The sequence below is a fragment of the Eschrichtius robustus genome, chromosome 11 (assembly GCF_028021215.1).
Source record: "Eschrichtius robustus isolate mEscRob2 chromosome 11, mEscRob2.pri, whole genome shotgun sequence".
Classification (NCBI taxonomy): domain Eukaryota; kingdom Metazoa; phylum Chordata; class Mammalia; order Artiodactyla; family Eschrichtiidae; genus Eschrichtius; species Eschrichtius robustus.
The window spans coordinates 60,466,336-60,488,918 of record NC_090834.1 but is presented as its reverse complement, the minus strand read 5'-3'; the positions used below and the strand labels follow the sequence as shown (position 1 = coordinate 60,488,918).

At 44.2% G+C, this 22,583-nt stretch overlaps 1 protein-coding gene across 3 annotated transcripts; it reads left to right on the top strand.

Moving 5' to 3' along the window:
• The first annotated feature begins 5,070 nt into the window (after positions 1-5,070).
• On the top strand, positions 5,071-21,669 carry NEU3 (neuraminidase 3). Of its 3 annotated transcripts, XM_068556286.1 has the most exons (3): positions 5,071-5,384; positions 9,679-9,890; positions 18,688-21,669. In XM_068556286.1, the coding sequence occupies exons 1-3, from the start codon at positions 5,360-5,362 to the stop codon at positions 19,765-19,767; spliced, it is 1,317 nt and encodes a 438-aa protein (XP_068412387.1). In that variant the 5' UTR covers positions 5,071-5,359; the 3' UTR covers positions 19,768-21,669. The 3 variants fall into 3 exon arrangements, with proteins under 3 accessions (XP_068412387.1, XP_068412388.1, XP_068412386.1); XM_068556287.1 differs by lacking the exon at positions 9,679-9,890; XM_068556285.1 differs by lacking the exon at positions 5,071-5,384 and having other exon boundaries at positions 9,642-9,890.
• Positions 21,670-22,583: the final 914 nt, after the last annotated feature.

The window sequence follows — 22,583 nt, the reverse complement described above, 5'->3', positions numbered from 1 at the left end:
TTCTAGTCCAATCCACCAACTCCAACCACACTATTTTTGGTCTTGAAACCAAACTGCCTTATGTTTTTCTTGTCTATATGCAGTCTGACAATGGTACAACTTTTATTGCAAAAGTCACCCAATAGTGGGCTAATAGTCAAGGTATTTGATGGACCTTCCACTCTTTCATCCACAAGCATATAGTGTTGTTGAGTGTTGGACCAGCCTACTCAAAAAATGTACTCAAAACATTTCTGATTCTACCTCTCATCTCATTCTAGTCAATACATCTTGGTAAGGCAGTGTGGTCCCTGAATGTGGCTGTCCCTAGATCAATTGCTTCCTCTTTACTGCTGTATTAGGGTTCTCCAGAGAAACAGAACTAATAGGATATGTTTGTGTATATATAAAGAGATGTATTATAAGGAATTGGCTCACATGATTATGGAGGCTGAGAAGTCCCATGATCTTCTGTCTGTAAGCTGGAGACCCAGGAGAGCTGCTGGTGTAGTTCCAGTATGAATTCAAAGGCCTGAGAACCAGGAGAACCAATGGTATAAGCTCCATTCCAGAAGCAGAAGACTGATGTCCTAGCTTGAAAGCAATCAGGCAGAGAAAGTAAATTCTCCCTTACCCCGACTTTTGTTCTATTCAGGCCTCCAACAGATTGGACAAGGCCCACCTACATCGGGGAGGGCAGTCTGCTTTACTGAGTCTACTGATTCAAATAGGAATCTCTTCCAGAAATACCCTCAGACATACCTAGAATAATGCCTAACCAAATATCTGGGGACTATCCCAGTTAAGTTGACACAAAATATCTGTCCCAGGCAAGCTGACACATACAATTAACTATCACAGCTGTTTACTGAGTAATGATCAGAATGAGAAGGGTTGGGGATTGTTGCACAGGTTTATTTTGAAAATTTAGTATATGCCCTGACCATTGTTGGGCATGATGTTTCTTTGCCCTAATAGCATTTTCAGGCCAGCCTAGTTGCTACATCCCCCGGGTGACAGCTAAGCCAGAAGGAGGCCTAGAGTCTTCACATTTAATTCTGGTTCAGCCACCTGGATTCTCTTGTTGCTTTGACATAGTCCTAGATCATAACATTTGGAAAAAGAGTCAACCCTGGAGCCTTCCCCTCAAAGGAAAATGGCCTAGTACAACTATCTCAAACTACTGCAAGCTCCTTAAAACTCAACTAACTGCTAGGTTTGCTATCCCCCACAAGATGGCTCTCACCACAGTTTGATTCCTTTTAACCATTCCTTTTAACCTACTGAGAAGTCTTATCAGAAACATCAGGTGTACTTTCAGCTCCTATAGTCTCGTGAAAAACACATGTCACAGGCTCTAGACATGTGTCCCTCATCGTCATTCTTGTAGCTATTGCTCAGTCATCCTGTGGAATGGACAGATGCTACCTGACTTGTGGCGTGGATGCATGGGATAGGTTGGACTAACTTGTCAGGCAGTCTTTCCAAAAATAAGGACTGGTTTCAATGATTCTAAATGAACTGGGAGGGACTTCCCTGGTGGTGCAGTGGTTAAGAATCTGCCTGCCAGTGCAGGGGACACAGGTTCGATCCCTGGTCTGGGAAGATCCCACATGCCATGGAGCAACTAAGCCCGTGTGCCACAACTACTGAACCTGCGCTCTAGAGCCCGCAAGCTGTGACTACTGAGCCCGCGCGCCACAACTGCTGAAGCCCACGTGCTCTAGGGCCCGCGAGCCACAACTACTGAAGCCTGCGTGCCTAGAGCCCGTGCTCCGCAACGAAGAGTAGCCCCTGCTCGCCACAACTAGAGAAAGCCCTCATGCAGCAATGAAGACCCAATGCAGCCAAAAATAAATAAAATTAAATAAATAAATAAATAAATGAACTGGGAACTCTGAGGCCTACCAGGTGGGCAGGAGGTTACATTAGGGACATTGTCAATCTGTGTCCCCTGAGTGATGTAGATCCCACTTGGGAGGCCCCAGCAATTGTAAACAGGGACATCATATATGTCCCCAGGACTATACTTCCTTTGTGGAAGCCAGGCATTAACTTGCCTTCCTCCCTGAAAACATGGTATCTTGCACCATAGGGAGGGTCATGATCAACCTTCAAGCGTTTAAGGAAGCACCACCAGCAGATCATGTAGCCTTCAGATGACTGTGGAGATGGCTCCAATGTGAGGCTACCCTTGGTTACACAGGGGAGCTTCCTGGAGGGGTGACCTACTCATTTATGCACTTCTGCAGGAGGTTATCCCTATCTTGAGAGTCATCCTATTAGAAATGTTGATATGAAATTCATTCCCGACTTTATAGCTGAAGCCATCAATAATATACCTCAGCCCTGGAAGGCATTCAGGTGAACTTCAACTCACTGGCCACTGTGGTTATGAATGATAGAATTGTTCTTGACTTCCTTGTGGGCCAAGGTAAAGTCTGCAATGGCTAATATAACCTGCTGTACTTGGATTAATGCCTCAGGCAGGGTACTAAGGTCAATGCATAAATTAGAGAATACCACCTGGCTTTCCAAGATAGATCTTAATGGCTTATGGTTGGTTTTTCGGTTGTTGTTTTTCCAGCTGGTTGGGTCCAGGCCCTTGGTTGTGGTTGAGGTCAATCTGCAGATTGGTCTCATCCTGTTGCTTGGATGTATACTTGGATAGTATCCTTAATTAAATGCTGTATGAGACCATTAGAATAGATTTGGTTCCATCTCCATCAGATTAATCAGAGTGGCCGATGAAGTGGCAAACTCAGAAAAGTCATCAGAAGCCATCTGTACAAAGTGCTGTGGAGGCCAGAAGAGGAATAACTGTTTAGCATGGAGGCCTGGAAGGTCCTTATACAGGAAATGAAATGTATTTGATCTGAGCTATGGATGAGGAGTGGGGCCAAGGGTGCCCTCTTTACAGATGAGGAACCTGAGGCACAGAAGTTAAACAACTTGCCAAGCTTACTCAGCTGGGAAGTGGGAAGTGAGGATTGGAGTCAAGATCGCTTCACCTCCAAATATAGAGATTGCTACTAAACTTCACTGCCTCAGGCATTAGACTGAGACCAGCAAAGAACTGAGAGAGACTTGGCATTAGCTTTAGATATTTTTCTAAAATTGACTTGGTGATCCAAGTTGGTGATTGTGTGCTTGGAGAGGTCTGGTGAAAAACCCTAGGACTTTGTATGAAGCAATCTTTAAAAATGAAATATTTTGGACAAATAATAAGGTTTAAAGAATAATAAAGTGAACACCCATGAACCCACTGCCACCTTTAAAAAATATATGTTACCAATACAATTGAAGTCCGTTGGGTTTTCTTAATCACACCCTACTTCCTGCACTCCCAGAAGTGACTATGATCCTGAATTTGCTGTTTCTTATTCCTTTGCATTTTCTTCACACATGTGTCCACTAACAATACATAGTATTATTATTTTACATGTTTTAAAACTTTATATATTGTATTTGGTTGAGCGTTCCCAAGATTCAGATTCAGCCCTAGATTCAGAGATTTGCTAGAAGTACTCACAGGACTGAAACAGGAGGGAAGGGGGCAGGGCACAACCTTTGAAAGAATGACATAACCCGAGGACACAACATAAACTGATTAGAACCAAATAGGTCCAAGGTGGCAGACGAGTCAACTTCCACTAGACCTTGAGCCTCAGTATATGCTCATTGTAACACATCAGCAAGCTAAATGACACACCTACAGGTGCCATGATAGTTCCAAGGCTGACCATAAAGGTAAAAAATTAGGCAGTGGCCTGGTTCCTAGAAATCCCCACCCCTTCTCCCAAATAGCTGGAATACTCCTCCCACTCATTAGCCTATGCAATTACCCACCTCTATAAAAACTGACAACCCCATACCCTGGTGCCTTTCTCACCTTCTGAGATGGCCCACACTGTCTGTGCAGTGTGTTTCTCTCTAAATAAATTCACTTCTTACCTCTGACTTTTGTCTCTCACTGAATTCTTTCTGTGATGAGACATCAAGAACCTGAGCTTCATTAAGTCCCGAGACCAGGTGTGTGATCTCAGTTAAAAGACCATGGGTTCAAGTCCCAATCTGGATTTTGGCTGGGTTCGAGTCCCGGCCGGTGTGTTCAAGTCCCAGTTGGAGTTACACGGTTTCAGCACTAGGCTATAGCTGTACTCACGGCTAAGATTGATTACAGCAATGTATTTAGTATGGACACACACTGGATCTTAAAAGAAAAGGACTGCAGGCTGAGTCTGAAAGAATCCATGTATAGGCTTTCTTATGCTCTCTCCCTCTCATGAGAGATCACACTAAGCACACACTTTCCCCCAGCACAAATGCAGCATGTGTGCCATGTTTCTGTCTAGAGAACCCATTAGAGACTCAGCACCCACAGTTTTTATTGGCCACGTGGGCACTCTCTTCCCAACATGTTTCAAAATTCCAGACTCTCAGAAGGAAAGCAGGTGTTTAACATAAACCGTAATGTGTTCGAATAGCCTGTGCACGGACTACTTTCATAAATTGGAATTCTACTATAGGAAGAGCTTTCCTTTCTCCCCTGTTTATAATATTTATTCAATTGTGCATATCAATGTGGACTTGTGGGTTTTTATCTTATTCAGAGGGTCGTAATCTAATACTATTATTTTCTCAAAAAATATATACACATGCACACACATACATATATAAAATAACACATAAATATAATTTTTATTTTCTTAAGGGTGGGTTGCCCAATGCTCTGGATCTCTGGACCTTTTAGTTGAGTCCGCTCTGAGGCCCGGAACCTTCGCTCCACTCTCAAGCTGTCCAGGGAAGTTTTAAGCGTGATACCCATCAACAGACCGGCAACCAATAGGTGGGAGCGTGGGAAAAGGGGACTAAAAACAGAGAGGAGCGGAATGGAGGGGTGAGGGGCGGAGTCAGGGAGCTGCGCAGCCGTTGGAGGGGGTGGTGGTCGGGTGGTGGGAAAGGAAGGGGCAAATCCTAAGCCACGGCTGGGTCGGGAGTGGGGGCCGGAGAGAGGAGGGATATCCCAGCCTGGGCCGCGAAGGCACCGAGCGGCGGAAGGAGAGGGGTGGGGCTTTGGCTGCAACGGCCCGAGGGGGCGGGGCCGACTTCCCGCCGCAGCCAACGGCCTGTCCCAACCGCCGGCGGGCTGTGGCCTCCGCGCGTCCGGGTCCGGCTTTCCTACCTGCTGTTCTCGGTGTCTTGGGTTTGTCAGCCCCGCTGCCGGCCTCTCGAGGTCTCTGTCGGCCTGCTTCTTTACTTTTCGTGGTTTGTGTCCGCGTCCGCAGTCCCTCTCCTGTCTCCCCAGCGTTGGTCATTCTCCCGGGCTTCAGTGTCCGAGACGTGAGGGCTGACCCCGCGCCCAGACCTACCAAGAGAGATGGAGGAGCCGGGGTCCCGCGCAGGTGAGTGGGGCTGGGAGACTGGAGGGCCCCCCAAAACGTGGGGCGCTGTGACTCTGGGGACAGGTTTGGCAGCACTATCTGGGCTTAGGGAATCCAGTCTGCGGGGAATATTGGGTCAGACACACCCCAGTTGGCTAGGGTCTCAGACAGAGCCAGAAAGTATTCTTGGCTAGGTCTGTTTTTGTTTTCCTTCGACAGAAGCCAAACTTATTTAGAGATGAAAGGGATCTGAGACTGGGAAAACCCTTCTTACTAAAGAGGGTCTGTGGGCAGCAGAGAGCCCTGAGCTGAAACTTAGGAGACCTGGGCCTTGGTCCGGGTTTTGTTACTGACTCATTGAGTGGCCTTAGAGGAGTTTATTCCCCTCTGTGGGCCTGAGTTTTCCCATGTGTACCATGAGAAGGGTTTGGACCACAGGATCTTCAAAGGCCTGACGTGTGACGGGTGCTCCTTAAGTATTAGTAGTTAGGAGTGAATAAAGAAAGGAGGCCTCTTTCCGGGGTTCACTGGAGGCTGCTTGCTGCTCTGGATTAATTGGAGTCTGTGGAATTACACTGTTCTTCAAGCTTGAGAAATAGGTGGTATTATCTCCATTACAAGTGAGGAAACTGAGGCTCAGAGGTAAATTTGACTTGCTAGTGTCAAAGCCAAGTCAGTCTTCAAAGTCCATGCTACACTATACTTTCTTCCAGTGAGAGAGCAAGGAGGGCTTGATTGAAAGGTGATTATATGGAGCGGCAATTAATCACATTGAGTTCTCTGCTAAAATGAACAACTCCAGAGCAGAACTATATCTGATTCTTCTCTGTCCCTAGCTCCCGGCTTACGGTTTGTGCAAAGCAGTTTGGGTATCAATGCCAGAGTCACCACCTGTGTTACCATTGTCATCAACATGATCAGCATAATTAATAAAAAGTAATGATAGGGACTCTAATTGTTATAGTGATAGCAAAGCCATAAGTGAAATTGTGAAGACATCTGAATTTATATTACTTTTCCTTACATAGTGCTTTAAAGTTTATAAAACATTTTTGAGTGGTTCTTCATTCAGTCATCTTAGGTAGGTATTATTGTCATCCACATTTTATAAGCAAGGAATCCAAGACCTAGAGCGATTAACTGACTAGCACAAGGTCATGCAGTAAGAACTTGTGCTTCTCCTTACGTGCTCTCTTCCCTTCCTCTCCTTTTCTTTTTTCCTATTCCTCCCTGCCCATTCCCATGCTTATTCTGTGCTTCATTCTTCTTACCACCCGGAGACATCCTGTTTTGGTGTTAACCAATAATCATGTGTTGGCTGATGATTAATAGTATTGATATTAACTTATATATCTTATAAGAGTTTAAAATGTGACCTCTCCCAGAGGTGCCGAGGGATTTAAATACTTTTAAGAAGGGGGGTTGTAATTGTGTTGGCTTTATCATCATCATCATCCACAGGTTTCAAGGAGTAAAACTAGAATATGTAGTGATTGACAGTCTAAAAATAGTAACTGTCCTATATTGAGCTCATACTGTGTCATGGGCCCTGTAACAGACACTTAAACTTTTTAACTTAATTCTTTCACCCATTCTACTGAATCTTATAAATGAGGATCCAGAAGCATAGAGAAGTTAAATAACATGCCCAGGTTCATGCAGTCCTGGCCTGGTCCAGACCTTATGTTCTAAACCATTACACCAGCTTGGCCCAGGGACAGATCTTTACTTAGAAGAAAGCCTGACCCTCTGGCAGGAGAGCCTGAATTGGGGAGAGAGAGGTGTGCTCAAGTACGGTGTGAGGAAGACAACTGAGAGCCCAGGATTGGAATGAGGGGAGGCTTTTCTTCCGGACTCAGGAGGCCACCTCCCCACCCCCTCAGATAGTGAGATGTGATTCTTCTCGCTTTAGGTTAGAAACAAGTGAAATGAATTATTCCTATGCTAAATGAATTCATATGCTAAATAAATCATTCATATTGCTGTCAATGACATAGCTTGTCTTGATTGACACTATGAGGCTGTAGCCCAAAGCAGTACAACTTTCCCCTTCAGTTCATTGCCCAGAAGGCTACCTGAGAGAGAGGTCTTAAGTGCATACTTGATCTTGGCATTCCTCTGCCAAAAACTGTTGAGTGGCTCCCTACCTGTGGGAATAAACACTTTAATAAGGTATCAAAGCCTCCCAGGATTTGCACTCACCTGACCCCTTCAGTCCCACCTTTGCTCACAGCTTTTGCACTCCACTGTAGTCATACTGGATTACTGCGAGTCCCCACAGCTCACTGTGTTTTCTGTGACCTTTAGGCTTTTCACATCCACTCCCTCTGCCCTTCTCCTTTTCACCCTTCATTTGGCTAACCCACTATTCATCCTTTAAGATCCAGCTCACCCATTCATTCAATCATTCAATGAATATTTGTCAAGTGCCTATGAATTACCAGGCAAGGTTCTAGGTGTAGAGGCATATCAGGGAATAAAACAGACATATCCCTGCCCTTCATGGAACTTCTATTCTGTGGGGTATATTAAATAAGTATAATATACGGGTGATGGTAAGTGGCTTGGAGAATAGAGCAGGAAAAGAGGATAGAGAGGGGCAAGGGAGTTGTCAGGGAAGGCCTCACTGATTGGATGATGTTTGAATAGAGCTGAAGGAGGTGAGTGAGTGAGGTCTGTGCCTATCTGAATGTTCCAGGCCCAGAGTATAAGGATATGAGACAGGAGATCCCGTGGCTTATTACCCCTCCAAAAGTCCACCACTGCTGCCTTCATCTGGACAGTTGCCCTTTTCTGTTTTCCTGCATGCTCTCATGTTGACCTGTAAAGTAGCACTTACTACATGATATTGTAATTGTCTATGTATATGTCTGTTTCGCTCACCTGGATGTGGGTTTCTTGAGGGCAGGGACCTCTGATTCCTTTCTGTCTCCTCAGCACCTACTTTATGGCCTAACTTTCTGAGTGGGCACTCAGAAATATTTATTAAATAAATGAGTAAGGCCTTATGGGCCTCATTCTTACAGCCTGATTATTTTTACAAATGACTTGGAAGACAGAGCTTGGATGACAGGTGGTGAGAGAAAATATAATAATTCTAAGCTTGGTTCTGTCTGTCTGACTGGATTCCCTCTTTGGGCCTCTGAGAAGTTGAACACCTGATTTTCTTTGAGAAATGTACCTAGAGATTTCCATTTTCAGCATTATGGCAGGCTAGCTAACCTGTAAAATGGTGGATACCTGTAAAATGGTGGATAAATATAACAAAGTCTTTTATAGCTGAATTTGCAAGAAAGTAAGAGAAATCCCCAGGCCTAAAAATCAAGAGTAAACTGAAAACTGGAGAAGTTAGCCCCTTTACCTGACCTCAGCTGCCCTAGATGTTTGCATGTCCCACTTACCTAGAAGCTTGGGCTTTAATATACCTGCTGTTACAGTGAATGAAACTGTGGGCCCACCTGGGTTTGACTCTGGTTGGAAGTGAGATCCCCGCATGAAGCTAGATGCCTTGAAAATCTGTATCCTCTGATCAAGTGGAGTAGGAAAAAGAAATCTTACTACTGACAGAGATGACAAAGAAGATTGCCTCTTCTAGGCTCCAATAGAAGGGAAAAGTTTGCCAGGAGAATTCTTTTTTTTTTTAATAAATAAATAAATTTATTTAAAAAAAAAAACAGGACAAAGATTCCCATATAACTTTCATACAGACTTAACCAATTTTTAACATTTTACCCCGTTTGCTATATCATTTCCTCTCTGTCTCTGTCTCTATCTCTGTCCTTGTCTCTTCATGTATACATACATACATACGTACATACATACATACACACATAAATGTGTGTGTCTAATATTTCTTCAGAATCACTTGAGACCAATTTGCACACATCATCCCCATCTACCTGCCTGGAGAATTCTTAACCACAGGCATTCCCTCATATGGATTTGGGTTTATGTTTATATTACCTGAATGGCCTAAAAACTCCACGCCAAGAAATTGACATTAGAAACCATCCGGGCTGGTAATACCTCTGAATGCTCGGCAGAAGCACATACAGACTCTCTCTGGAGAGACACTTGACACAGGCTGCATAGGAGCCTCCCACAGAGTCTGGAGGATAGACTTCTTGTTAGATGAGAGTGCCTATTGCATGCTTCGTACTGTTGAGATCATGATGTTACTTTTGTATAAAAAAATAAACATTTGAGTACATCTTTGCCTCCCAGTGATCTCCAGAAATGGAATGATAGAGCAGAACTTGTATACAAGCCAGCATTTGAATGTGGACACACGTTTATCTGCCTCCTATCCTTGCAGAGGTCATGGAAGAAATGACATCGTGCTCCTTCAACAGCCCTCTGTTCCAGCAGGAGGACAAGAGAGGGATCACCTACCGGATCCCAGCCTTGCTCTATGTGCCCCCTACCCACACCTTCCTGGCCTTTGCAGAGAAGCGCTCCTCGAGCAGGGATGAGGATGCTCTCCACCTGGTGCTGAGGCGAGGGTTGAGGACTGGGCACTCAGTACAGGTGACTGCTTATCCCAGATCTGAGCCTGGGCCTCAGTTTCTACACTGCTCTGAGTATGTCAGAGTCTGTGTCTTTTCCCATCAGTGCAAGAAAAGCCTTGTGTCAGAGCTGAGGAGGAAAAAAAGCAGTAACAGCAATGCTGTCAGTTACTGAGGACTTACTGTGTGCCAGGGGCACACTGAATCTCACAGCCATTCTGTGACGTAGGAACTATTGTCAGTCACATTTTACAGATGAGGAAACTGAGGCTCAGAGAGGTTGCTATTTGCTCAAGGTCACACAGCTATAATAAAGCAGTAAAAGCAGGCTTCAAACTCAGTCTCTGACTAGAGGCCTCCGTGGTTTGTTCAGTTTGGCCAACATGTGGTGTGCTTTTCTTTTTCATTCACATTCTCTTTTATCCTCATAAGTCATCAAAAGAAGTAAGCATTGTTAATCCAGTTTTGCTGATGAGGGATCCTGGTGCTCCAACAGGTAGGTAGCTTGTTCAAGACCACAACTACCAGAAGATACGGGGGAGGATGACAGCACCCATACTCCCGCTCCTCTTCCCCTTCCCGCTCTTCCTCTCCCCTATGCTTTATGTGAGGTAAATATTATGATGCCCGTTTTACAACAGCAAGCTGGAGCTCGGAAGTAAAGTGACTTGCCTTAGGCACACACCTAATAAGAGGCAGAAATGGGTTTGGTGCCCTTGTCCCTAAGTAGCACATGTTTACTGTGTTTTTATGGGGGAGAGAATGGTTGCTGCCCTTGGGCCTATGAACTACAGGGTTACTTCAGATCCCATTTTTCTCATTGTTGCCTTTTCTCTCTCAGAGATTGCTGAAGTGAGGATCAGGTGAGACAATGGATTTGAGAGTTACACACATACATATATTTTTTATAAGAGGTACTTTAATCCCTCTAACCTGCTCTGCTTTTCTACTCACAGAAACCTCACCATTAAAACTTCATGCCCATAGGGATGCCTTGTTTTGCTGTTACAGTGCAAATGCTATTCTGCTGAAGGTGGCCCTTGCCAGCAACCCCTGTCTTTGCTTTTGATGACTTACTCACATTTCCCTGTAGGGAAGTTTTTTACTTCAGGGAATTTCCATTCCCTGCTCTTACACCTTGTCACAAGTCTTTCTTGTGGCTTCCCAGGGTCAAACCTCTGCTTATATCCCGGGTGTCCTGTAGCCCTACTTGGAGTTCTAGCTCTTTTGTTTCCTCCAGGACAGGCCATGCCTGTGGTTATGTTGCCCTGCTTTCTGTCACAGACAGTTGGGCAGTTAAGCGTTTTTTATCAGACCATACCTGTTACATAACCTCACTGCCCAGTAGTCACACACATTCACAAATGTGTCCACTTTAACTCATTCTCTCTTCTCTTTATTTTATTCACATTAATTCTCTCATTTACTTAATTGTAGTATCTTAAAGTTAGAAGAATTATCAGCCCAACTTCTTTCCCAATATAGAAATCTTCTGTATTCCATTGGTAGCCACTAATAGCTTAGTGGTTAAGAGCCTGGCTTTGGAGTCAGGCAAGACCTATCATTTATTGGCTGTGAACTTGAATACCTGACTCTTCTCTGTTTCATTGTCTGCAAAATATAATTAATAATAGCAATTACATAGTAGGAACTCAACATTAGTCATCTTCTATTAAGGGTCTACTTACAGAACTCCTCAAATGAGGAACTTAATCCTGTAGCAACTGTTAACTTTTTTTTTTTTTTTTTTTGAATGAGACGATCTGTACTTCTCTTTAATTACCCATTGGTCTTGTTCTGCCTTCTGTACATTATATAGGTAAAGTCCCTTTTCTGGAGAACTGCTCTTTGATGTATCTGAAAACGGTATTCACACCCTCTGAGTCTTCTATTTTTTGGGTTCAACAGCTTCAGTTCTTTTAGCAGCTTCATAGACCACAGTCTTGATTTGGTTTCTGGTCCCTTGAAAACTGTGATTACTGTCCTTGGGACCTGGTGTGGGATGTCAGTGTCTTTTTTCAAAGTATGGTACTCAGAATTGAACTTAGGACCCTAGGGATAGATTGACCAGCTCAGCAGTGAGGTGGCTATCCCATCTTGTATCCTTTTAATACAGCCTAAGGTAAAGTGACATTTACTTTTTTTTTTTTTTAAATAAATTTATTTATTTATTTATTTATTTATTTTTGGCTGTGTTGGGTCTTCGTTGCTGCGCGCCGGCTTTCTCTAGTTGTGGTGAGCGGGGGAGCTACTCTTCGTTGTGGTGCGTGGGCTTCTCATTGCGGTGGCTTCTCTTGTTGCGGAGCACAGGCTGTAGGCGCACAGGCTTCAGTAGTTGTGGCGCACGGGCTGTAGAGCGCAGGCTCAGTAGTCGTGGTGCACGGGCTTAGCTGCTCCGCGGCATGTGGGATCTTCCTGGACCAGGGCTCAAACCCGTGTCCCCTGCATTGGCAGGCGGATTCCTAACCACTGCGCCACCAGGTAAGTCCGACATTTACTTTTTTGGTAGCTGCATAAACGTTAAGTAGATGGTCAACTAAAACCTCCAAGACTTTTCCACATTTTTTGTTCTTTTTAAAACAGTTTTAATTGTGGTAAAATACACCTAATGTAAAACTTTCCATCTTAACCATTTTAAGTGTACATTGCAGTATTGTTAACTGTATTACATTGTTATGCAACAGGTCTCTAGAACTTATTCATCAGTGCATGACTGTAACTTTATACTCATTGAACAAATCATTTCCCCCTCTCCAAGCCCCTAGAAATTACTATTGTACTTTGTTTCTATGAATTTGATTACTTTAGATACTTCATGTAAGTGGAATCATGCAATATTTTGTCTTTTTGTGATTGGTTTATTTACTTAGTATAACATCCTCAAGGTTCATCCATGTCATAGCATTATGTCAGGATTTCCTTCTTATTGTATGTTAATCTATTATTTCATTTATCCCTTTCGTTTATCCATTCATTCCTTTATCTATTTTGTTTATCCATTCATCGGTTGATGGACACTTAAGTTGCTCCCACCTTTTGGCTATTGTGAACATGGGTGTGCAAATGTCTCTTCAAGACTGTTCTTTCAATTCTTTTGGATATAGACCTAGAAGGTGAATTGCTGGATCATGTGGTAATTCTATTGATATTTAAAATTTTTGAGGAACCTCCATACTGTTTTCCACAGTGACTGTACCATTTTGTATTTCTCCACATCCTCACCAACACTTACTTCGTTTTGTGGGGGGTTTTTGATGTAGCCATCCTAATGGATATGAACTGATTTCATTATGATTTTGATTTGCATTCCTCTTATTATTAGCAGTGTTCAGTATCTTTACATATGCTTGTTGGCCATTACATTTGTTGTTCTTTAATCACGTTTCTCCATCTAAATTTTTAAGCCCAAGACTTGTTTTATCTCTGTCAAGCCTCAGCTTGTTTGTGTGCCATTGCTTCCACCTGGTTGAGATCATTTGGCTTCTAACGCTTTCATGTTTTGTTCACATTTTTTTCCAGCTTCATGTCAACTTTATATTAGACATATCTGGCCCATTTCATTTTCTCCTCTCAGCTAGTAAGGATGGCTGAGCTTCTGACTTCCCAATGACTAGACTGCCCAATAATTTTTTTTTCTTCCTGCTCTTAAAGGGAATATCTGTGTTAATGGATTTCTTATATCTTCCTGGATCCTGCTCAAGGTTGTTGATCTGAGCAATCTTAACCATCCGAATGAGTTTGCAGCTGTTACTTCTCATCAGATCACATATTCAGTGCTATCCATGAAGTGTTGGTTTCCCACAGGGTGCTAAGGACACAGGGGTACTATCCCCAGGGTGACAATAGAAAATTAAATCTGCTCCCCAGACCCTCTTGTTGGCACTTGGAAGGGAGAGGAGACACGTACTGGAGGAACGTGGAGAAGACCGACCATACATTGTTTATAGATTATTGTTTCCATCTGAGAGCACTTCTGTGATCCTTCTTCCTTCCATCCCTTCTTCCTTCCTCCCACTTTCCTCCGTTCCTCTCTCCCTCTGTCATCTTTCTTCCTTTCTCTTTCCCTTCCTTTTTTCTTCCCTTCAACATTTATTGAGCACCTACCAAGTACCAGGCATTAAGTCAGGGGATGTTGTGAAGGGAGGGGGATGCAAAAGTTGATAGACTCTGACCCCTCTTTGGGAAGAATTTGCACAACCAAATTGTAGAGAGAAAACAAAGCTGTGCACGGATGTAACTGTCCAAAACTCCCACCCAGAATCCACAAAGTGTCACAAGGCAGGTTTATGCAGAGTGAGGTGTTTCCTTAGGAGTTCAAATGCAGCTGGGATCAGAGAAGCTGTAGTGCAGGGCATGGCATCTAAGCTGATACTTGAAGTGGGTGTGTTAAAAATGAGCAGAATAGAAGGTGATTTCTCCCTGGATTTCCCATATCCAGACACGGTCTTTTCCTTCTCTGACATCCACAGTGCTTTCTTTATCTCCTCTCTCTGGTGGTGTCTTCAAGGCTCTGGAGTCAGCTCTGTGGGTGCCTTTTCTCTCCCTCTCGAGGCAGGCCTGGCTGCCCCTTCCTGCTGGTGGCCTTCTGAGTTTTGATTACCCAAGAGTCACAAGGAACTGAGGACCCTGCCTCCATTGGTTTAAAATGCAATCAGATCAGACAGCGATGTGGACTTCTCATGCATATAGTTTCCAGAGAGGAAGAAAACCATTTGAGAGGAGGTAGGAAGCAATCCTTGATCAGTTAGCCAATCTGGGAGAGCTTCGTGGAGGAAGGTGGGCTTCTGCCCAATAATTAAGTTGACTTTGGCACATAATGTTTGAAGTGTTTACAATGTACAAGGCACTCTGGTATAGAATGGGCTGCCCCAGAGATAGTGAGTTCCCTGTCCCTAGACCAGTTCAAGGAGAGACTGAATGGCCTTTATCCACAAGACTTAGAGGAGAATCTTCTGTAGGATGTGAGTTAGCACAAGGTCCTTATAACGCTGAGATTCTGTGATCTGAGCTTTGCTTAATAATATGCTTTGCTCATTCATGCAGGAGTTAATTTTTTAAAATCTTATTTTTTGCTTAGGGTAGTTAATACTTTCATATTGCTGAAGAATAAAAACAGTGTAAAAAGGTATATACATCCGATTCCCAGTCCTCTGCCTCTTATATGCAGTCACTGTTGTTTCTTATGTATCCTTTTAGTGCTTCTTCGTACAGAAATGAAGTACAAGTATATAGTCTTTTTTTTTTAATTTTAAAAAAAATTTTTAATTTATTTTTGGCTGCATTGGGTCTTTGTTGCTGCGTGCAGGCTTTCTCTAGTTGCAACAAGCGGGGGCTACTCTTTGTTGCGGTGCGCAGGCTTCTCATTGTGGTGGCTTCTTCTTGTAGAGCACAGGCTTTAGGCGCGTGGGCTTCAGTAGTTGTGGCATGCAGGCTCAGTAGTTGTGGCACACGGGCTTAGTTGCTCCGTGACATGTGGTATCTTCCTGGCCCAGGGCTCAAACCCATGTCCCCTGTGTTGGCAGGCGGATTCTTTTTTTTTTTTTTTTTTAACCCCTTTCCAGACAGGATATGAGGCAACTGATCATAACACTGTACTTCCTGTGTTAATTTATAACATTGAAACTAAAGATGGAGTAACTTTAATATATTCTAAATATTACATCTTGAGAAGCCTTCACAGTGCCTTTTATGTTAAAGGTGCACAATATATGTTTTTTATATAAATAAATGAGTGAAGTCAAACAACATGACCAATCTCAGTGAACTCTGTAACTCCACAGTTATGTAACTATTAGAGTTATTACATTGTGGTGGCAGGCGGATTCTTAACCATTGCGCCACCAGAGAAGTCCAAGTATATAGTCTTAATACTACCTTAAAAATGTTTTTCATGTAAAGTGATAACAGATACAGAAAACATAAAACAACATAATTGTCAAATGCACAAAACATAAATGTCAGCTCTGTGAATTGACAAAGCCAACACTTGTGGACTCACACTCAGCTCAAGAAATAGAATATTGCCAGCACCTCAGAAGCTTCTCTTACGCCCCCTCTCTTCTTCCCCAAAGGTAATTACTAGCCTGATTTATAGCTCTAGAGTTTTGCTTGGTTTTAATCTATGGATTCTTTATGTTTGGCTTCTTTTGTTCAGTATTCTTGAGGTTTATCCAGATTGTTGTATACAGCTTTATTTGTTCATTTTCATTGTTACATAATTTTCCATTGTATGACTATTATACACAATGAATTGATCCGTTCTACTGCTGTTGGCGATTCAGGTTAGTGATTATGTGTATAGACACTGCAGCTCTGAATATTCTGCACATGTTTTTCAGTACTATGTGCGCGCTTTTTGCTGGGTTGATATCTAGAAATGGCGTTACTGGATTATAGGGTATGTTTATATTCTACTTTTGTAGGTAATGCCAACCAGTTTTCTAGAGTGGTGGTTGTGAGGGCTGGTCTATCCAGTTTCATCTGCACTTCTGGGACTTAGCCCTTTAAGGTTCCAACTCAAAGCCTGGTGGGTTTACCAGGGCCTCTAATTTTTGTCCTACTAGCCCCATAGGGCTGTCAAATGAGTTGCTTGGTTTCTCAGCTTTTCAGTTACCTCTTTGAGAATTAGTAGAGATACCTGAGGGGAAAAGGTACTCAAAATACCAAGTCAGCTGCTCTGAATGAACTTTCAGTTCTTGGCCTATAATTCTTCATGGCCTTGTTTGCTCTCTGGTGCTTTCAAATGATGTTTTTGTCTTAATTTTTTTTTATCTATCCTAGTTCTCATTAGATAGTTTGGTTCAAATTACCTAGTTTGTTGTAATTGCAAGTCCTTTTCCTTCACATTTTCATTTTTTTTTTCTCTTTCTGTTGGGTTGTCTGATCTTGCTCTTTGCCCAGTTCTGTTGGGGTTTTTGGAAATTTTCTTACCAATTTCTAATATTGTTTTAAAAATATATTAAGGAAATTAGGTCTTTGTGGTATGTCTGATTAGGCATTATTTCATTTTATCCTTACATCCCCTCTGTGAGCATGTTATTACATCCTCCATTTAATTGATGAGGAAATGGAGGTAAAGTGAGATTGAGTAACTTGCCCAAGATCACATGATGAGTGGTGAAGGCAGGGTTTGAACTAGATGTCTCTGACTCCATGCTTGAGTTTTTAATGACGTCGTTATGAATTGCCTCCTGGGGTAGTAGAGGAAGGAAAAAAAATCTTTGTCTTAAATTTCCCTTTATTTGCCTAAAACTTCCCTGTGTGTTGGCCTTTCTTTTCTTTTCTGTTTCTTTTCTTCTTTTTTGGGGGGGGGGAGGTGTCCTTTCTTTTTAAAAATATTTATTTTGCTCCTATCATGTGCTAGGCACTGGCAACACAAAATCAGAATAATTTGGTTTTTACCTTCAAAAGACTGATAATCTAGGAAGGGAGCCAGTCACATAAAAAATTACAGACATACCTCATTTTATTGCACTTCGCTTTACTGTGCTTCACAGATAATGCGTTTTTCACAAATTGAAGGTTTGTGGCAACTTTGCATCAAGCAGGTCGGCACCATTTTTCCAACAGCGTTTGCTCACTTTGAGTCTCTTGTGTCACATATTGGTAATTCTTGTGGTATTTCAAACCCTCCACCAGCAGAAAGATTGTAACTTGCTGAATGGCGGTTAGCATTTTTTTAGCAATAAAGTATTTTTAAGTTAAGGTATGTACATTGTTTATTTTTTTGACATAATGCTATTGCACACTTAATAGACTACAGCCTAGTGTAAATATAAATTTACCAAAAAAATCCGTGTGACTCACTTTATGGCGGCATTGCGGTGATCTGGAACTGAGCCTCAAGTATCTCAAGTACCTCAAGTATCTCCGAGGTGTGCCTGCACGATATATAATATGTGCTGTGACTCTTCTGTGTGTACAAAGAGGAACAGGGCTTCCCTGGTGGTGCAGTGGTTGAGAATCCACCTGCCAATGTAGGGGACACGGGTTCGAGCCCTGGTCTGGGGAGATCCCACATGCCGCGGAGCAACTGGGCCCGTGAGCCACAACTACTGAGCCTGCGCGTCTGGAGCCTGTGCTCCGCAACAAGAGAGGCCGCGATAGTGAGAGGTCCGTGCACAGCAATGAAGAGTGGCCCCCGCTCGCTGCAACTAGAGAAAGCCCTCGCACGAAACGAAGACCCAACACAGCCAAAAATAAATACATAAATAAAAATAAAAAAGAGGAAGCCACCGATTGTCTTTGGTAATGGGGGGGAGGGAGCCTCATGCAAGGCTTCATAAAGGAGGTGACTTTGAGTTGAGTTTTGGACGATGAATTGGGCATGTACACAAAGTGCAGAAGAGTGTTCCACACAGAGGAGATAGCATGTACAATACCTAGCATTGCCTCTTTGCAGCTGATAAGTTAGCCTATAATATTTGAGAATTCAGTGAACACTTGGGCCTTCGTGATTTTATAGATTCCAGTACCATTTATGTCTTATCTCTGAGAAGTATTCATGCTTTTTTTAAAAAATATTTATTTATTTATTTATTTATTTATGGCTGCATCGGGTCTTAGTTGAGGCATGCAGGATCTTTTGTTGCGGGATCTTTCCATGCAGCATCTTTTGTTGTGGTGCATGGGCTTAGTTGCCCCGCGGCATGTGGGATCTTAGTTCCCCGACCAGGGATTGAACCCGCGTCTCCTGCATTGGAAGGCGGATTCTCAACCACTGGACCATCAGAGAAGTCCCCAGTATGAATGCTTTTAATGAACCTCATGTCTTCCTATTAGTCTTTCACTCCTGCTCTTTCTTCCTTCCCTTTGTCTAGTGGGAACCCCTGAAGCCACTGATGGAAGCCATATTACCTGGGCATCGGACCATGAACCCCTGTCCTGTGTGGGAGCAGAAGAGTGGCCGTGTGTACCTATTCTTCATCTGTGTGCGGGGCCGTGTCACTGAGCGTCAACAGATTGTGTCAGGCAGGAATGCTACCCGCCTCTGCTTCATCTGCAGTCAGGATGCTGGCTATTCATGGAGCGAGGTGAGGGACCTGACCGAGGAGGTCATTGGCCCAGAGGTGGAGCATTGGGCCACGTTTGCTGTGGGCCCAGGTCATGGCATCCAGCTGCAGTCGGGGAGGCTGATCATCCCTGCATACGCCTACTACATCCCTTACCGGTTCTTTTGCTTTCGGCTACCATATAAAGCCAGGCCTCATTCCCTGATGATCTATAGTGATGACCTAGGAGCCACATGGCACCATGGCAGGCTTATTAAGCCCATGGTGACAGTGGAGTGCGAAGTGGCAGAGGTAACTGGGAAGGCTGGCCACGCTGTGCTGTATTGCAGTGCCCGGACACCAAACAGGTGCCGGGCAGAGGCTCTCAGCACCGACCATGGTGAATGCTTTCAGAAACCAGCTCTGAGCCAACAGCTCTGTGAGCCCCCTCGTGGCTGCCAAGGCAGTGTGGTGAGTTTCCGGTCCCTGGAGATCCCAGATGGGTGCCAGCACCCTGCTGGCAAAGATGCTCCTACCATTCAGCAGAGCCATCTGCTGGACGGCTCACTGAGGCTGGAGCCAGAAGCTGGAACCCTGTCAGAATCATGGCTCTTGTACTCACACCCAACCAGTAAGAAACGGAGGGTCGACCTAGGCATCTACCTCAACCAGAGCCCGTTGGAGGCTGCCTGCTGGTCCCGCCCCTGGATCTTGCACTGCGGGCCCTGTGGCTACTCTGATTTGGCTGCTCTGGAGAAGGAGGCCTTGTTTGGGTGTTTGTTTGAATGTGGGACCAAGCGGGAGTGCGAGCAGATTGCCTTCCGCCTGTTTACAGACCGAGAGATCCTGAGCCACGTGCAAGGGGACTGCACCAGCCCTGGTAGGAACTCTGAGCCAACTCAAAACTAATTGGCTTAGGACCCAACTTTCCATAGAAGGGCTACCATAGGAGGCAACCACAGCCAGGACAGTGGAGGCCAGGATAACAGAGGTTACTGAAGTCTGCAGAGAATCCAAAAACGTAATATTCTGCTCCCTACCTTTTTTCACTTCTCCAAAGAGCAAAGTGAAAATTTTGCCATAGCTACTGCAGTCGAAAGGGCACTGAAGTGTGAGTTGAGAGTAGTCCTGGCTTTTCCACTGGCTTGCTTTGGAACCTTGGGCATGTCACCTGTACTCTCTGGGCCTCAGGTCTCCATCTGTAAAATGAGAGGATTGGGTCTGTGATTTCTCTTCTTCCCATCCCTAGGAAAGGCAGAGTGCCTGCATGCTCCCTGATCAGCAAGTCCTGGCTGCATATAGGACTCTTATCTCAAAATGGAAGTCAGAGGACTCAGCTTTTCAAATGACTCGCCACTCATCCAAGTATGAGGTTACAAGCAGGTGGCATGGCACAAAGGAAGATGTGGGTGGATTGTTTTGTTTTTAATAACAAAAACACACACATCCTTCTAATCATGCTCAGAGCTCTACAGGCTCACTGTTGGAATGGAATTGGGCAAAATAGTAGAATCATGAGGTCACTTACCTTCTCCAGCTTTGCAGCTCTGCTCAACCTTCCCTTATCCAGAAAGCATTATCTCCTAGGGAGAAAATGAGAAGTTCAATGTCAGTGGTCCTTGATGATGGTACTTATTGTTTCTGATGGCATGACTCCTATGAAAGATCAACTTGAAGTTCATTTATTAGGATAGTTCTTAATGGGAAATGGACATGGGTTAGGACTTTAAAGCATTGGACAAAACTTCCCACAGTCTCTGCCCTCAAGGAGTTCACAGTTTATGGGGCTAGAAGAGGGAGAAAAGTCAAGAAAATAAATGCAGCTGGTAGGGTAGTTTGTAGATGTTGGGCTCTAACTTGGGGTGATGGTAGCTCCTGATGTCATTATCTCAGTTGTGTCTTCATTGTGCCTGGAGTCATCTGCCCCAGAGCTTGCCCAGGCTGCTGGGTTTCTCAGTTTGTTTTTCTCAGAATGTTGTCCTGGCCCAGCCACTCCTTTACCCATGGAGAAGGTCTTCACCATTAGGAAGGTCTCCCAAAGGTCTGAATCAGGCGTATTTGTTCGGACCTACTGAAATCACTGTTGGGGAAGTAGGGATGCCTCTTTGTCTAACAGATTAGGGGCTGCACTTTGCCAGTGCTGGTTCTCTCAGACGAAAGCAGATGGTCGCTCTTACTTTTGATTGTTTCCCCCATAAGCCTGTTACTGTGACAGATACTCTATCATGAGAGATCTTTTTTGTCCCTATTTTGGGCGGATAATGCCTTAAACAGGCATCAGGTAAATATATTTCGTGCTGAGTAATGACCCTGGAGAGCAAGTCTTAGTCATGGAACACAGCCTAGGAGGCTGGGGGTTGCAGTCATACCAGTCAGATGGTAGAGAGTCCTACAGGATGAAAGTAGAGATTAACTTCACCTACTTTAGCGTATGGCTTAAGCCCAGGGCTTAGAGGGGCTTTTAAAAATCCCCTTAGCCTCTCATACATTTGCTAAAGTTATCTTCGCAATACACAGTTATGATCATTCATTCACTCATTTATACATTTATCTAAATATTTCTATAATTGAGTGTCTAGGCATAATGTGAGATACTTTCTATTGCCATTCCCTGGTTGAAAATCATTTGTGGCTCCTAATTGCCTACTAAAGGGTGTTTACATTTAGCCTGGCATGTAGGACCTTCAGTTGGGCAAAATAATGAATACTCATCTCTACTTCTTTATATTGAAGCCACTATCAGAGAAGGCCTCTGTCAAGTTGGCAAGTGGAGGGGATGGGGGTTTGGGAGTGGGCAGAGTTGGTGGTACAGGGAGGAACTGGGGAGGGGAGAGGACTGAAAGGGCAGTCCCCTCCTGACTAGTAGAAACCTCGTTCAGCAAAGCTGTCATGGGCACCATACCCCAAATAGACAGGAATAGGGAAGGTGGCTAAGTTCTAAAACCAGAGTTAAAGGATGGAGAAGATGAGAATACGAAGACTTCTTCGGGGCCATCCAAGAAGGGAGTCAAAGAAGGGAGCTCAGTCACGTGCCAGTGTGGACCACAGATGTCCAGTTCTCATAAGAAGTCCATCCATCTCTAAATTGCCCTCCCCTTTCTCCTTCCCCTTTGCTTCACGTTTGCTTCTCCTTGGTGACTAGCAATGAAACTCTTAATAGGTGCAGGGGCTATGTGCATATTTCAGGAATAGCCAAAAAAGAGGACTGGGGACAGGGGTAATCCAGAATGAGGATTAGAGAGAGGAACAGAGGGGTGATGGCAGCTGTGGAGGAAAAGAACAACAGGTAGGAGTCCTGACACCTTTAGGCAGGGAGAGAAAGGGGTGCAGACATGAAGCCCAGGCTGGAGAGCTGGTGTAGGTGGTGGCCGCTGTGAAGAAGAAATGACAACAGGCTGGAGCTCGTCCCCGAAATGTGTGGGAAGGGAAAGAGGCCCGCACAGGTTAGGCTGCAGACAAGTTCCGACCCAACCCTGTAACTTTAAGCTGTCTCTGTGCCAGGTGACCAACAGAAACAGCTGTAGGCACTCCAACTCTGTTAGTGTCAGTTACCCAAGGTCTTCAGGGCCCTGGGACCTATACCATGATAGTGGTCCCCTAACTGAGCCCATTTCAGCCACTGTCAGGTTGGGAGAATGGAAAAGATAGGGCAGGTGATGGCAGCTGTGAAGAAAAGAGGAAAGCAGACTGGAGGTCGCTAATCTAGCGCATGAAGAGAGGACTGT